This window comes from Macrobrachium nipponense, chromosome 18, assembly GCF_015104395.2.
Source record: "Macrobrachium nipponense isolate FS-2020 chromosome 18, ASM1510439v2, whole genome shotgun sequence".
In the NCBI taxonomy this organism is placed as follows: domain Eukaryota; kingdom Metazoa; phylum Arthropoda; class Malacostraca; order Decapoda; family Palaemonidae; genus Macrobrachium; species Macrobrachium nipponense.
In genome coordinates, this window is record NC_087211.1 from 75,398,140 (window position 1) to 75,413,139 (window position 15,000).

Genomic DNA, 15,000 nt, shown 5'->3' on the forward strand with positions numbered 1-15,000 from the left:
ATAAATTGTAGATATCGAAGTTCACGAAGTTCAGAAGGCCTGCAAGAAAAATAGGTTGAAATAGACTATATCGCTAGTTTTTACCACTGACCTGAAAAACAAAATACATTATGGTGGAGGGACTGGTACCCGAGTATCCCAGATACCACTGAACTGGTCATAAAGGGTAGCCAACCCTCTTTGGATCAATGTGCTGTAATTTGCTTTGCATGACTAAGGATAATGAATCGCGGGAGGGTTGGCTGCACTGCTATCTGAGTGGGGGAACCTACTTCCGTCTACAATTATTAGATAAAAGTAACAAAGCTCATGCAGCAATGCCCTACCTGAGACATGCGACGTCAATCTGTGGAAATTATAAATGTCAGGTTAAAGAAGACTGTTAAATTAGACGTCATACTCACAGTGTAGAACTTCTTTTCCAGCCCCAAGAGCCTCTCTCTGTCGCAAAACGAAGCTCGTTTTTCCACTTGGAAATCGGGCAGCCCGAGTGTGTCCATGTTGGAAAGTTCAGAAGTGGCTAACGCTCACCGTTCCTCCCTTGTGTATCGCCCCTTCAGTTCTCAAGACTGCCTCGATTCTCTCCTGTTTTTGAAGATTCTATTACGTCTTCGTCTTCTCTTTATTCTTATTCCTTCTCAATTGTCAGACACAGGAGACAACGTCGGGCTTAAGAACTCTTTACGTTCTACGTCCACTAGATCTATGAGCGACTACACTAACCGACTGGTGGCCATGTTGCTTTTGCTATTATTTCCATCTAAGTTTATCGTCATGCATCTAATTAAGTCAGTAACGGCGACTCTTAAGTTTAATTAATTTGAATACTTAAATGTCACATAGCATCTTCCTGGTAATAATTATCTGCGCCATGAAAAAAATAGTCATGAGAATTTGACTTGTCAGTCTGGTGTAGGCAGATCTGTCGACATAACACTTAAGTGGTTTCCTATGCTTTTATAGGCGTTAATAACATTCTCTCTCTCTCTCTCTCTCTCTCTCTCTCTCTCTCTCTCTCTCTCTCTCTCTCTCTCTCTCTCATATTATATATGTCTCCTTTTATCATGCATTAGACTTATTATCATATCAAAAAACTATTTCATAGTACAGTAGTATGTGGAAAGGAAAAACGGTGTTGTTCGTCAAAGGTGTTTAAGACTTAATGACGTAAGTTACTGTGACGTCACGGAATAAATATCTTGTCTGTGTTGCCAACTTTTGCAAGTGAATGAAGTGCACGATTATTTTATCTTTGACATATGGCTGAGGAATATGGCGTTGAATATTATTACGTAACAAAATCATTCTAGTAATTATTTCGGATGGAAGGTATTGGGACGTCATGCCACTTACTTTGTTGGGTGTGATTTACTCAAATGAAGTGTATGACCGGGCATTTCGGTTTATTTTGAATATTTTATAAGTATAAAACAGTTGTTGTGTTATCTTTGTTCCGTCTTGAATCCTTTGACGTAAATGATGACATCTTGGCAAAATGTTGGCACTTACCATTTTTTTTAAGTAAAAATATATAATTATAGTCACTCATTCTAATTTAAAATGACTTCCTCGTTTTGGGTCATTCATGTGTTTGGAAAAATTGTTCAAAGTTACCACTGTGTCCTTGAAAATTGGGTCGTCGCTCAGATCTACCATACATAAAAATCACATTCTGATCACTCATTACTCGATGGTCGTTCTGGGTCACCTATCTACCACTCACTGTCATTCGAGGTCACGCCTAACTTCAATGAGCTCGCTCCTGAACGAAATGTGGTCAGGAGACAAGGTCACTCATTCTTAAAGAATTTGGCTTCAGTGAGGGTCACGTACCCTTGCGTGATTATTAGGCAGTTCGTGGTCACTCATCGTCCGAGAATTAGGTCATTCAGTGTCATTCATCATCTTGTATATCTAGGTCAAACAAGGGCATTCCATGAAATTTTTAATATTCTTTAGTTACTACACTAAACTACTTATATATTAATTTTTTTTTTTATGGAACTAATTTTATGATATTTAGAATTTATCGACTACTCTATTTACGAGGTTTGCGTTTTGCATCTCGGAAATTTAAGAAACTTCCCAAAATTTATAATACTTTATTTAAATACAGTACTTACTAACTGCTGTTTTACTATATCTAATTACACTGTTGAAGATTTAATTACGTTTTGTCATGATACTTACCAAATACACTACTGTATAAAAGTCTTTTTACACTAAAGTTTTATGCATATGAGGGATACGTCTTACAATATACATAACTGTATCGCGTGTGGCTTACCCATTATCTCTATTCGGCGGAATACAGCTGTATTTTCTATAAATCTACAATAGTCTCAATTCGTGTCATAAATGACTACTGTATTTGAAATTCATACAAGAGAACATAACTGTATTGTCTGCCGCTTGTATCATGCGGGAGTACAATATTGCTTTGTCTGACAGTCACACCAAAATACAATATTGTATTCGGTACAGTTCACGCTAGAATACAGAGCCGAATTCTGGAACATAGTGCCAGGATACGGTTACTGCATTGTGTTTCATTTCTGTCATCTACCGACTCACTAGCTAAATTACAAAATAAACTGATTTACTATGTATTTCTTGTTTACTACATCGTAGGACTCTAACCATCAAACTGTAACATGCATCCAAACTTATATTTACTTAATAGCCTAACCAATATACTTCTGTCAACACCAAGCCAGTATAATGTAAAATCTTACCAGAGTGCTGTTAATTTCTGATAACCATGGCATTGGCATATTATTGCCCTTACGTGGTTAAACGTACTGCTGTATTCAGTTCATAGCCAACAGCAAGCTGTCTGCAGCATTGTACTTGAAAATGTCAGCAATGATCGTCTAAAGTTCTCCTATCTACAGCCAGTCGTAAAACACAGTGAATGTGCTGTTAGTTTTGGTTTGTTGTGGTACTATATATGTATGCATATGTAGCCAAGGGCCTGCTATAAATAGCTAATAGTGACGACTGCTAAGCATGGTGTTGCATTCTACAGTTATTTCGTTAATCTGTAGCCAACCTTGGGACTCCAGTATGTATCCAGCTTCATTCGTCTTCTGTAGGCCTGGGTTAATCTAATAGAGCCAATAATGATTCATTGTCTGTAGGCAAAGTTAGTTTATTTTTTACCAACTTAGATACTGAAATACCTATGGAAAGATCAGCTAACTACACTTGACGTTGATCGCCGAATGTCAAAGCAGAGATTTTCTATCTACAGTCCTTACGAATAGTGTAAAATCTAGCTAAAATATCCTCAATCTAAAACATACTGTGAATCTGTCAGATGTAGCCAGGGACTTGCTATCCAAAGCCATAATACTCACAGTGTAGAATTTCTTTTCAAGACCCAAGAGTCTTTCTCTGTCACAAAAAGACCCTCGCTTTTCGGCCTTGAAGTCAATGATACTCAGACACGCCATCTTGAGAAGTAGGCTGAACAATTATTGTCTTCCGCACGATTGATTTTTCTTTTTCCTTTTCGATTTTTTTCTCTGATACTTCACCGTCAGATGGGTTTCTCTCTTCTCCCTTTCCCTTCGTATGCTTTCGTGGTATGCAGTTTATAATTTTGAGCAAATTGATGTGAATAGCATCGTTTTTTTGGCCACACTCGACTTCACTTAAATGCTGAAAAATATGCGTAGGTAATATAACTTTAGATGAGGTGACTGTTGAACAAGCCCCCCACTAAAAAATGGAATTATATACTATATATATATATATATATATATATATATATATATATATATATATATATATATATAACATACATATATATATATATATATATATATTATATATATACTTACATACATACACCATATAGATACTCTATATACATATATTATATATATATTATTATATATAAGTCATATCACATTTCCGTGATTCATATACAAATATCGAGCTACAATGTCCTTTAATATCTAATTCGCTCTACCTCGGAATTAATATATTTTCATATATGCTTAACCGAAGGGGAATTTTTTCTCGATAATAGATTTGTGCCTGGACCAGGGCGCGAACCTATGGATCCTTTCAAACCCAGGAACGTCAGTGAAGCGTTACCTACTACACCACCGCGAGAGGCTAAAAGTTCATGTCGCCTCTCAACCTCATATACCTTCGCGCCGCAGGTAATTAGTGGTTTGGAGACAACATCAACCCACCTCGATATTTGTATATGAATCACGGAAATGTGATATGACTTATAGATTGGCTACGTGCTGTCAAAAGCACTACAAACACTACCGGAGTCGAGGTGGGTTGATGTTGTCTCCAAACCACTAATTACCTGCGCGCGAAAGGTATATGAGGGTGAGAGGCGACATGAACTTTTAGCCTCTCGCGGTGGTGTAGTAGGAAAAGCTTCACTTGACGTTCCTGGTTTGAAAGGATCCATAGGTTCGCGCCCTGGTCCAGGCAAATCAATTATCGAGAAAAAATTCCCCTTCGGTTAAGCATATATGAAAATATATTAATTCCGAGGTAGAGCGAATTAGATATTAAAGGACATTGTAGCTCGATATTTGTATATGAATCACGGAAATGTGATATGACTTATAGATTGGCTACGTGCTGTCAAAAGCACTACAAACACTACCGGAGGTCGAGGTGGGTTGAGTGTTTCTCCAAACCACTAATTACCTGCGCGCGAAAGGTATATGAGGGTGAGAGGCGACATGAACTTTTTTAGCCTCTCCGTGGTGTAGTAGGTAACGCTTCACTGCCGTTCCTGGGTTTGAAAAGGATCCATAGGTTCGCGCCCTGGTCCAGGCAAATCTATTATCGAGAAAAAATTCCCCTTCGGATTAAGCATATATGAAAATATATTAATTCCGAGGTAGCGAATTAGATATTAAAGGACATTGTAGCTCGATATTTGTATATGAATCACGGAAATGTGATATGACTTATAGATTGGCTACGTGCTGTCAAAAGCACTACAAACACTACCGGAGTCGAGGTGGGTTGATGTTGTCTCCAAACCACTAATTACCTGCGCGCGAAAGGTATATGAGGGTGAGAGGCGACATGAACTTTTATTTTTAGCCTCTCGCGGTGGAGTAGTAGGTAACGCTTCACTGACGTTCCTGGGTTTGAAAGGATCCATAGGTTCGCGCCCTGGTCCAGGCAAATCTATTATCGAGAAAAAATTCCCCTTCGGTTAAGCATATATGAAAATATATTAATTCCGAGGTAGAGCGAATTAGATATTAAAGGACATTGTAGCTCGATATTTATATTATATATATATATATATATATTATATATTAATATATATATATATATATTATATATATATATATGATATATATATATATATATATATATATATATATAGAGAGAGAGAGAGAGAGAGAGAGAGAGAGAGAGAGAGAGAAGAGAGAGAGAGAGAGAGAGCCAGCAGGGAAAAAATGAAAAGCATGAGTAACTACTTAGCGCTTTCGTGTATTCTTGCTACACCTCGTCAGGGTAAAATATAAAAGAATGAATAACAGCTTCGACATATCAAAGGTAAACAAAAACGAAAAAAGTAAAATATAGAACCACCAAACAGCCTAGTTAAGAAACAAAAGATCCACAGCCTAGAATTACACTTGAAGGATAAATACTACAAACGGAAATGAAACCACCAAGCAGTCAGTTACATATAGTATAGTTACGAAGTTGTCAACAACATTCCGTAACTATGTAACTTCGTAACTATGTAATTGACTGCTTAGTAGGTTTCATTTCCGTTTATAGTATTTATCCTTTAGGTGGAATTCTAGACTGTAGAGATTGTGATAAAAATATATATTGGTCAAAATGGCAAACTGTTGGCATCCAAATTAAATCAACATAAAAATTGTGTACTATGTGTAGGAAATACATCGAGTGCCCTCTTTCTACATAAGAACAATTTTAATCGTGCAATTAATTGGGAAAATTCAAAGAAAATTTTATTTTGTCGAGACATTACTAAAAGAAACGTTAAAGAATCTAGCATAATAGAATATAAGTCAAGTAGTGTTTTTAATATTAGCAAAAAACAATATAAACTAGACAACTGGGTTACGAAATGCATGTAATTGACTGCTTAGTAGTTTCATTTCCGTTTGTATTATTTATCCTTTATCCTTTAAGTGCAAGTGTATGCGGTGGACCATCTGCTTCTTGACTGGGCTGTTTGGTTGTTCTGTATTTTACTTTTTCGTTCGTTTTTATGTATACCTTTGATATTTCGAAGCTGTTTTTCATTCTTTTATATTGTACCCTGAGGAGGTGTAGCAAGATTACACGAAAGCGCTAGGTACTGCTGCATGTCATTTTTTTCCTGTTGGCTTTTGATGTACACTCGTCATGTGTGACTTGTGATCGTATAATATATATAAATATATATATATATCATATATATATATATATATATATATATATATATATATATATATATATATAGCTGAGAAAGCCATGAAGGGAAACAAACATTGGAGTGCTGCGAGATCATGCGACTCACGGTCTTTTACTGAGTCTGCTGAGTAAAGGACGTTGAGTCGAAACGATCTCAGCACTCCAGTGTTTCGCTTCCCTTTGTGGCTTCTACCTTTATTTGTATATTCATCACGTTCCAGATTTTCGTGATTCAGTTATATACACACACACACACACACACAAACACACACACACAAACACACACACATATATATATATATATATATATATGTATATATATATATATATATATATATATATATATATATATATATATATATATATATATATATATATATATTAAGTACGGTTTTGTCCAATGCTTGAAAAAGAAACCCACAAAATCACTGTGTATAACGTGTTTACTTATAAGTATTTACTTCAGTAAAACAAAGTGTAAATACTTTTAAGTAAACACGTATTACACAGTGATTTTGTGGGTTTCTTTTATAATCTCCAGAAGAAAACTGAAAGAAGTTTTTGTTTGATTATTCAGTGCATTAAGTCGTAAATAATTTTTTTTTTATTTTCATCTGCAAATATTGTGTGCGATATCCTTTAATTGCACTGCGGCTGGCGCGCTTCTGGAAATGCATATACGTACTATATGTACTGTCTTTGTATCATTGTGTGTATATGTACTTGTATTATAGAGACAAATGAAAAGTGCAAGATGTATTTGTTCCACTGTCTTCTCCCCTGACTGGTCTTTCCATTACTTCATATTTTTAAAACATCGAAATTGATTCGTGGGTTTAAGTGGAAATTGTCCACGTGAATGTTCGCTGACAGAGTACATTGAAGTAATGGCAGCAGTCCTGGATTATGGTCTCAGAAATTGTTTTTTTTTTTCTAGTGGCTCAGCCGGATGGTAGGTAGACTCAAGCGCCGCTTTTCTTGTTTACTCTTGTATTTGTTTTAGTTTTCGTGTGTCATGTAATTTGCAGTTTTAACATATTATTGAAGAGCTACTTAGGCCTATGTTTTGTTTATGAATTCAGTTTAATTCGTGGTGGTTCTTTTTTCTGTTTTTTTCTGATATGGACGATTATTCTCCAGTTCCATGGTCATCTGCATTGTTTAGTAATAATAATAATAATAATAATAATAATAATAAATAATAATAATGGTTGAAAGTTACACAAAAGCATATCTATAAATTTGTAGCTGTGGTACTTTTAACTTTCGGTTTACGGTAATTAATAATAATTATAATAATAATAACAACTCATTATTTACAGGCGCTCTCGCCTTAAATACGTGACAAAGACAAACTAGTGTTGACTTGGGAAATCTGAGTTCAGCATTTCACTTGATAAAATGAGACGTAGATCCCGGAGTAGTATATACAAATATAGCCATCTGTATGTCCGGCTTTTGCGTCGTGTGTTGCATTTCCGTCATTGTGTCATGCAGTGACGCCTGTTGCGCATATGGTAGTGTTTAAGCTTTTGTCGTCCATCGACTGCGTCCGTCTTTGGTCACGTTGATCTCTTTTCTGAGTCTTATTATACGAACCTCTGAATGATGTCTTCATTGAGGTCTTTTGCTCATTTTGCTTGTTTGAATTCTGCCTTTGTTTTTTCGCAGTTTATATTTTGTCCACATATATACCGGTTTGGGTGTTGTTAAGATGATAATGATAATTATAATGATGATAATATAGCTAAGATTGGTTGCATATAGAAATTGGATTTGTCTATACTTCTTGTTCTTTGTCTTTCGCTATTGATATTCCGTCCTCTTACTGGTGTATAGGTATTGTTTTTAAGGTAATAATAATAATGATAATATAACCAAGATTTGTTTAATTAAGAAATAAGCTTTGTATTTCTTGAATTCTTTAAGTAGATGAAAGTTAAATATTGAACAACTTTGAGTAGGTCCACTTGTTCGAATTCCTTTGTGGGTTAAATCAATATTCATATACAAAGAACCGCAAAGTACACAGTTTAGTTATATATATTCACACATATATATCACTCATACACGAGTATATATATAGTATGTACGTATCTATTTCTTTTGACAACCACAATTACCGCGAACCCAGATGACACGGTGGCAGTGGCATCAAAGGTTACTGACATTTTTTCCCTTGTTAATATTTAAGGTTGACGAATCTTGTGATTTAAGGCTGATAAATCGTAGCTGATGACAAGTGTTATATATAATCATTTATACGTCTTCCACGTAAGTGTCTATTTTTAAATATTGGCTTTCGTTGTATGGTATGTGCTGCTTTTTTCCCGACGATTTGATACTCCACTTATTACTAACCTCGTCTCACCGGCGAGAGAGCCCGAGTTCGATCCCAGAGGAAAGAAACGACTTAGGTCCATTTCATACAGAAATCATTGAGCCTCAGTTTAATCAGTGAAACAAGTTCATATTACAATTGACGTAATGACAAGAACAGGCTTTGAGTGTCAAGTTAACATACTAATTTATTTTAATATCGTACGCAGGTTATTTTAGATTTATTGTTTATTATATTTCACGGTAACTATCGTATTATGAATCTCTTCGTATCTCTCTCTCTCTCTCTTCCCCCCCCCCCCCCCCCAAGTTCTTCCATAGGAATTTCGTAAATATATCTTCTTCTTTCCTCGGTCATCTTATTTGAAACTGTATTCTGCGTTTAAGAATACGTCCTGGTTGGGTGGAGCAGGTCCAGAGATCTACACTAAGCCTCCTTTCCATTTAACTTATTATGTACCTTATTGAGGGGTTGCCGCCTTTAGCCCAGGACCCATATGGGTAGAAGGTGCCGGCTTCAACTACACCAGTCACCCGTTCTTTTCACCCTCTTATATATATATATATAATATATATATATATATATATATATATATATATACACATACACACACAATAAAATTCCTTTTGAATATATCCCTCCATTTTTTATCACTCATTTGCTTCATATTTTATTGAGTATTTGTCGACAGTTATCATCATCATTTTTTTTTTTTGTTCCATTTTATTCTTTTCTTTCACTTGTCATTATTCGTTCTTTTCATTGATTATCCACTTCGTCTTCTTCGCATCGTCTGTATCTTCATCTCAATTGACACTACTTTGCGGTACTTTATATATGACTATTGATTTAACCCACAAAAGAATTCGAACAAGTGGACCTACTCAAAGCTCTCTCTCTCTCTCTCTCATCCACATGCTCACGTGTGGTATGGCCACTTGGCAAAGGTTTTCAAGGAGGGTTTGACATAAGGTAATTCATGCGTTATGGGGTTATGTTGCCAGACCCCCGTCTCATCAAGTGCTGTGAGAGAGAGAGAGAGAGAGAGAGAGAGAGAGAGAGGAGTTTTGTATCTTTCTATTACCCTGTATTGACTGATGCACGAGAGTGCATGGTTGATTTCAAGTTTTTAAATGCGTGAAATCCACGGGTCGCCATCAAGATACATTATTGTGTTGAAGTTATGTAACTTGCTGTTTTGTATGTTGTTCGTTGTTGGATTGGTGGCCATCAAAATATTGATATATATATAATATATATATATATATATATATATATATATATGAATGAAGATGGAAGGCCCATATAACTCGATTTTAACGTTGCAACCATGTATTTCGAGCACTTCCTTCTGTGCTCCTGATCACTGGTAAAATATGGACATAGGATGTCTCACAAGAGTATATGTACACATAGGTGTGGCAGTAAGTCTGTTGGTGACCCTGGAAGGTGATTAATTATATATATATATATATATATATATATATATATATATATATATATATTATATACACGTATAAAGTATGGTATTTCTCTCTCTTCCTCGTTTATCTTAAAAGCCGCAGCATATAAATACATACCACAGAAATCATGTCCTATCTCACTTCGTTTGAGACATAAGGGTCGTGTGAAATGTAGCCAAATGTTATGCTATTAGATGTTTGTTCTATTACAGTATTTATTAATTTTTTGTATGTAATTATTATGCGGCGTTGCGAAAGCGTAGTTTTATTTACGGGAAACTTCCACAACAAGAAGATAAGCGTGTTGCAACTTGCGTGCTGACAGAGAACTGCATCATTAAGGAACATCCCTTAACGAAAAAAGTGAATTCTATACGGATTACTCAAGTTTCCCCTGGCGCTGTGGAACTCTCCAACGAAAATGAGAATTTGCGCGATTATTGGCAGTCTACCGAACGTTTTTCTGTGGCACTTTTAATTAATATGTGTTGCGACAGGTGCTGTTCTTTTCGCCCTGTCCCTGACGGTAGTACTCCTTTTACTGTTTTTCTGTCCGTCTGCCTGCCGGTGTGTCGATGGTGATGAAGAGAGGAAATACGTTGATGGGGATGATCAATTGATATTTTCAGAGATTCCTTTCTTTCTCTTTTTACTGTCTTTACTACGGACCTCTTTGCCGCTCGTATAAGAGCCCGGAGTCTGTTGCAAATTTGAGTAGCTTTTGAGACCCTATTGCCGGCCGCCCCAGACTCCAGAGTTACGTGCATTATGGTAATTTAAAATGCTGTGTTACGTTTGTTAAGATATGAATACAATTTAGGTGAATTACTCTGTAGTGAGGTGGCATTTTGGAAATTATAAATATACTATATATATAATTTCCTAGACTATCCCGTGATCTTCGAACGTGGTACTTGTAATTCCCCAGAATGTCTTGTGACCTTTGAATGTTTTTAGAATAGCTGCTGGTATTTGTGAACCTTTAGATAACCCAGTGTTAAGTGGTGATGACTTGGAATACCCGTTTGATGAGTACTTATTATCGTTCATCCAGTAGAGGGGTAGTGACGTCAGTGCACCTTACGTTGTGCTCTCTAATAGGCATTACTTAAGGTTCTTTGCAGCGTCCCTTCTGCCCCTGGGTTCAGCCTCTTCCATTCTTTTTTATTCTACCTCCGTTTCTATTCTCTTTCTTCCCTCTTAATGTCCACCCTCTGCAAACAAGACTCCCAGTTTCCCTTTCAGCGCTGAATGACCTCATAGGTCCCAGAGCTTGACCTTTGGCCTCAATTTTATATTCCTTTCCATTGATGTCGTTCACTTCCAGGATGTGGAATTCTCTGCCTTTCTTGTGTGTTCCCCCCGCACTGATTCGAACATCGTTGCTAGTTTCAGTTTCTCTGCCAAAAAGCAAGACTGCGTAGAGTCTGCAGATAACCGAAAGTTGGCCTTGTGTGTGGTGGACGTAGTCTTATGAAAGGATAAGCCTTTATCTCCGGTCTAGTCAAGAATGGCGGTCACTGACGCGCACGTTATCTTTTTGGGAAGTTCGTTGACTCCTCTCAATGTCTTTCAAAGTGTCTTTTCGTATCGATGAAGTTTGGGTATTGTTAAAAATGCTAACGGTTGAAAGACTTTTAGGTAATTTAGTTCGAGTGTCTTTCATCTTTATTAATTGCTCTCTGTCGATGCCTAGGAGTTTGCTTTTGGTCGGTAGAATTCCGCAAAATTTTGTACGTGGAATTGTACCAAAGGTGGTCCCGGTGGCTGACCAAAGGAGGTCCTGGTGATTGACTGAAGGGGGTCCAGGTGACTGACCAAAGGATGTCCTGGTGACTGAAGTGGGTCCTGGTGATTGACCTAAGTTGGTCCTTGGTGATTTACCAGATGTGATCCTGAGATTGACCAAAGGTGGTCCAGGTGACTGACCAAAGTTGGTCATGGTGCTTGACCTAAGGGGTTGTTGATGATTGACCAGAGATGGTCTGTATTTAGCAAAAGTTGTTAAACTTGTGAGAGATAGGAAAGTCGTTTTTGATCGGAGGGAACCTTGCGGGTGTGGCTGGATTTATGCCTTAATCAAGATGGTTTGCGATCTCCGAACACTTGTGTGGTAATGTTTTGAGGCATTGAGAAGCCTTTGAAACCTTCAGTTCACCTAGTGGTGAGTCGACTGCTATGGGTAGCAGTTGGGTTATGAGAGAGAGAGAGAGAGAGAGAGAGAGAGAGAGAGAGAGAGAGAGAACGAATAATATAAATAGCCATATAGATAACCTCTCGAAATTTAAAGCCGTGTTCGCTGCCTGAGCGATGAATGAACGAAATGGAATTCGGTGTGGTACTGTTGTTTCAATGCTTGATATAGCACCCCGCAGTCAGTTGAATGTTGCGGGTTGCTGGTGTTGTATATATATAATATATATATATATATATATATATATATATATATATATATAATACACACACACATATATATTACATCTAATGTTTGCCATCCTTACCAGTCTATATAGGCATTTAAGAACCTTTCCGAAGGAAAGAGGTAGACGACATAATGATATTACGGTGGTAAGAATTACAAAAAAACTACTAGAAAAAGGGAGAGAGAAGGGGGGTGGGGGTAAGACCACACTCACCACGGTATTTCAAAAACCAGATTAATTTGTGGTAAGAAGCTCATTTATCTCTCTCGCAGGGGAGATCACCAGGCTCCCTTTCTCACGTGGGTGCTCTCTCTTGTGCTGGCATTGATACCGAGTCGAGTGATGGCAGGGGTGGGGGCGGGGGAGGGGCTGTTGAACAGCTAGTTGGGTGGGTGGGGGCGGGTTAGGGAGGGAAAGAGATTCTGTTGATAGTAGTCAAAAAAGAGATGTAATTGGTTGATACATCAGTGATATTTTTGCAGTGTTGACTCTCTCTCTCTCTCTCTCTCTCTCTCTCTCATATAGGTACTCATGTTTAATTAGTAGAGCCTCTCTCTTCTCTCTCTCTCTCTCTCTCTCTCCAGTGCACTTTGAGATACAGTCGAGCCTCTGAGTAGCAGCAGAGGGGCCTATGTACTGAGACCACAGGAATGTACGAGTAAAGGGAAGAACAGAGGCAACTTGTCTTAAGTGGTTTTAGGAGGAAGTTTCCGAACCATCAAGAGGAAGTCTTTTCGGATGGAAGGGAATTAAAAATCTTAGAGGGAGGATTTAGTATAGATAACTGCAAAAGCCACAGCTCTTGATATTGTGGAAAGTGCTTGTATGGAAGTGCAAAAGTAACTGGCCGAGATTTGGAGTAGGATTTAGTGTATAAATTGAAGTAACAGTAGCTTATTAAATATTTAGACTTAAAAAAGTACTCGAAGGGGTTTAGACATTGTAGCTGAAGGATTTTGCAATATTACAATACCTAGGATTTGTAGGTTGACCTTCAGAGCTGAGAGCAGTAGGCCATCAAATAGCTGTGTCTCTCTCAGACCTTGGTATGTAGGTTATGGCTCTTAAAGAATTTATTTCTCTCTTTCTCTCTCCCCTTCTTATTTCCTCCCATTTTCTTTTTTTTTTTTTTCTTTCAAAGATGGATACTTGGCTCCTCTATGGGAGTCGCTTGGCACCCTGTTAAAAACGGCATTTTATACTCTTGATGTCACTGTGTGTTTGTATGCAGTTATGCACGTATATATATGCTCTTATGGGCAGATGTCTTTGTGGTTCAGTGGTTATCAGGCTGGTCTCATCAGCAAGAGACCGTAGATCAATACCATTTAGACTAAATGATGTCGGCACATATCCTGTTAAGTGTCGTTTATTGGTTTTAATGAGTGAATTAGGTAGTCATAATAAAATGACAGAGCTGTATTATATATTTCTAATCTGTTCAGTGGGGTTGAGTACTGCTTAGTTTTCTATCGTTGAGACTTAATCTCATTAGGCCATAAATGCACATTTCATATTGCGTAATTAAAATATTTGTACTAATTGTTTTTCCCATATTTGATTATATTTTTGCAAGCGACAATTTCGCCAGTTGTCATTTCTTCGTGTCCACCCCCTCAACACCCCCCTCCCATTTTTTTTAAACTTAAAATTCCTATTAGTCACTTTGACTCATCTTGACAGACATACATTTTCCTAAATTTTATTAAATAAACATCTTGTCCACCTAGATCCGGATTTTTTTTTTTTTTGAAGACGTGGAACTTGAGCCAGTCACTTTCGACTTTTTTTCAATGATTGTTGTGGTCACGTTTTTGTTGTTGTATTTTTCATGTGGCTGTTGTTTCAGCTGCTTTCATTTTGATGTTTTCATGCACAGGCTTGTAAAGTGATTCCTTATACATAGTTTCATTGGCTTACGCTTTTTCAAAATCTTCGTTATCTTGACTCCCTAGTAATGATGGCAGTTATGATTATCCAAGATGATATTCCTGAAGCTTATTATTATTATTATTCATTATTATTATTATTATTATTATTATTATTATTATTATTATTATTATTATTATTCAGGTTAAGAGTGATTTTATTGTTTCCAGCAGTGATATGTTATTAAACGTAATGATGAGAGAAATGATCATAATAGTAATAGAAATCGATGATTTGACGACCGTAACTTCTATTCCTCCTTCTCCTCCTCCTTCTTCATTATTATTAAATGTAATATTATTAATTGTGTTCCCTCCGGGGACTTTTCCCTCCATTTCGCCGCTTTTTCATAACTCGTGCCCCACAGAGAGCTTACCTCGGCCGGGCATGGATGGCCCTATCTTGACAAAACTCT

General features: G+C 37.0%; 2 protein-coding genes across 4 annotated transcripts in view; one reads left to right on the top strand and one right to left on the bottom strand.

The window, feature by feature from the left end:
* Positions 1–15,000, bottom strand: part of LOC135197198 (F-box/LRR-repeat protein 7-like) — a 173,556-nt gene that overhangs the window by 135,242 nt on the left and 23,314 nt on the right. Inside the window, exon 1 of one of the 2 annotated variants that reach the window (XM_064224242.1) lies at positions 405–706. The exons of the other annotated variant lie outside the window; for it this stretch is intronic. Within the exon in view, the coding sequence (XP_064080312.1) occupies positions 405–500 (96 nt within the window). The 5' untranslated portion in view covers positions 501–706. Of the gene's footprint in view, positions 1–404; positions 707–15,000 lie in introns of those variants that run through there. 2 annotated transcript variants of the gene reach the window in all.
* Positions 1–15,000, top strand: part of LOC135197201 (zinc transporter ZIP13 homolog) — a 160,886-nt gene that overhangs the window by 95,995 nt on the left and 49,891 nt on the right. The gene's annotated exons all lie outside the window — the stretch shown is intronic.